The sequence below is a fragment of the Verticillium alfalfae genome, genomic scaffold (assembly GCF_000150825.1).
Source record: "Verticillium alfalfae VaMs.102 supercont1.9 genomic scaffold, whole genome shotgun sequence".
Lineage (NCBI taxonomy): Eukaryota > Fungi > Ascomycota > Sordariomycetes > Glomerellales > Plectosphaerellaceae > Verticillium > Verticillium alfalfae.
In genome coordinates, this window is record NW_003315030.1 from 904,078 (window position 1) to 906,562 (window position 2,485).

The 2,485-nt window shown below is 63.3% G+C and overlaps 1 protein-coding gene across 1 annotated transcript in view; it reads right to left on the reverse strand.

Annotated features, from left to right (window-relative positions):
• Positions 1 to 682: 682 nt before the first annotated feature.
• The window catches only part of VDBG_07230 (D-lactate dehydrogenase), a gene marked incomplete at both ends in the record, with an annotated part of 4,871 nt that continues 3,068 nt past the window's right edge, over positions 683 to 2,485 (reverse strand). The window contains one exon of the mRNA XM_003002613.1: positions 683 to 2,362. Within this exon, the coding sequence (XP_003002659.1) occupies positions 683 to 2,362 (1,680 nt within the window). The remainder of the gene's footprint in view (positions 2,363 to 2,485) is intronic.

Sequence of the window (2,485 nt, forward strand, 5' to 3'; positions counted from 1 at the left end):
TGATGGGCGGGTCGAGATGTGGTCGTGCTGTGGAAGTCGGGAGAAGACGTAGATAGGGAATCGTGGCAATTGGTATCCGTGTGCGACGAGGAGATGAATTCAACGGCGTCAAAGGGCAACGACGTCCCAAATATGATACAAAGACGTTCCTTCCTGGATAAGGTCAGACGGGGGACGGGGACGGGGAGAAGCGAGGCGGACCCCGCGGAGGGTCGGTGCAACGATGGAGATCCCGACCTGCTCTCGTCTTGAGCTACCTACCTGCTACAGCACCCTGACCAGCTTGAGTACCTCCCTATCTACCTACCTAGGTAGGTACCTCCACAGTACTTCCAGGCAGTGCGTAGCTCCCGCTAGCGCAAAGCTTCAGGGTGGAGCTCGGCCTCCCTCTCCTGGCATGTGATGCGGCTCACCCCAGATTTGTGTCTTGCTTCCCTGCAGCCTGCCTATCTAGTTCCGCCAGTACGCGGTTACCAAGGTATGCAAACGTACTGGCCAAACGGATCTATCGGACTGCCTTTAAAGTGTCGTATGTCAACGACTCCGGTTCCTCGTATGCTAGCGCTGCAACCCCACCTCCAGACACCTCAGGCAGTGAAGAAACTGTTTCAAATGGAGCAGGTAAACCCGACGTATGTGCTAGATTTTCCACTATCCTACAGAAGCCTCCTCAACGTCCCCATCACTGAGCCCATCCCTTGCCCTCGCCCGCAATCGTGCTCTCCCGCGCGTCCTGGTACTTCCACCGGCTGGGCTCAAAGATGATCTCAAAGCTATTGTGGTTAAACGTTCCAATGGCGCAGCTCAGATCGTGGTAGCCCTCGAGACCCGTGACCGGCAGGTCCTCCTCAGCATCACCCTCCTCGTGCAAGTTCCAGCTGCCCACAATCTTGCCCTCGCGCGTGAAGAAGATGTCGACGTTGATGCTGCCGTCGCCACGAGGCGACAGTGACATGCCGATACCCACCGTCTCGCCAACACGGAATGGCTCCGTAAACGAGTGACCGCCGGCCCAGTCGTTGACGTACTTGTGGCCGTCATCGCCGTGGACGGCCAGCGACCCGCGGTGCCAACCAGGCATGCGGAAGTTGGGATACGGCAGTGCCGTGAAGCCCAGCGCGAGGTCGACTTCGTCGGGCCGGCTGTCGGGACGGATGTGCACCTCATAGTAGATGCGGACGGGGCGGCCTGTGACCAGTGGCGAGTGTGCGTGCGCCGAGTACAGCGGGGGGTAGCCAATGATGCAGCTGTCCTTGGCCGAGACATCGGTGCGGCCTTCCCACGTGCCCGGGACCGTGGCCGAGGGCGCGAGCGTGCCTCGAAAGTTCTGCGGCTGCATGAGGTTGATGTTGTGCGTACGGAGCGCCTCATGCGCTTGTGGTGGCAGCGGCACAGGCTGGATGAGAGGGTACTGGTCGCACCATGCGGCGCCGGCATGGGCCTCCTGCTCGGAAGCATTGTTCGCCGGCGAGCGCTCAAAGCCGGTGAAGAAGGAGGGAGGGGGAGGGAAGAGCGACGTGTCGGGCACGGCATGCTGCCAGTTGTGTTGGCTCTTGGAGTCGGTAGGGGGAGGACCGGGAGGCGGCGCGTAGTCTCCGCTGGGAGGAGGACCGGGAGGCGGGCCGTAGTTGTCACCTCCTGGGGGCGGGCCGGCCGGAGGACCATAGTTATCGACACCGGGTGGCGGGCCCGGCGGCGGGGCAAAGTCACCGCCAGCAGCAGGTGGTCCTCCGGCGGGCGGTCCTCCGACCGGTAGCGCAAACTGGCCGTGGCCAGGAGGGGGTCCTGCAGGAGGGGCATACGTCTCGTGTGTTCGCGACTCGGGAGGAGCGTAGCTTCCGTCGGGAAGCAGACGTACAGGGCGCTCCGGAGCATCGTGCGTCTCATGACTAGGAGGGGGCCCGGGAGGGGCAGAGAAGCCCGGAGGGGGGCCAGCCGGTGCGTCGTAGTCTTGACCCTGAGGAGGACCCGGAGGCGCTGCGTAGCCGCCATTCACATTGTGGCTCGGAGGAGGCCCGCTCGGGGGCGCGAACTGCTCGTTGTGATCATGGTGAGGCGGCGGAGAGCTTGGCGCGGCATATTGCGCGGGCGGGGGTCCTGAAGGAGGAGCATAGCCGTTACTGCTGGAGGCCTGAGGAGGAGGAGGAGGGCCGACAGGAGGTGCGTATTCGCCATGGCCAGGAGGCGGCCCCGAGGGAGCGGCATAGTGGTCGTGATTGGAGGCCGACGATTCGCCTTGTTGCGGCTGTTGCTGGTTCTGGCTCTCCTTCTCTTGGCGCTTCTTCTCGCTCGACTTGCTGCGGATGCTCGCGGGCCGAGCAATGCGCTGTGAGCCGGCTTGGGAGGCGCGGGGCGAGGAAGCCTGCGCAGGCCCGCGCCGCAGGCGTATCGTCTTTTTCGTCCTTGCCGAAGCACATGGTGGGTGGTCGGAGACAAGGCACGAGGTGAGGTATGTATGTCGGGAAGATGGCGTGCGGCTGGGTGT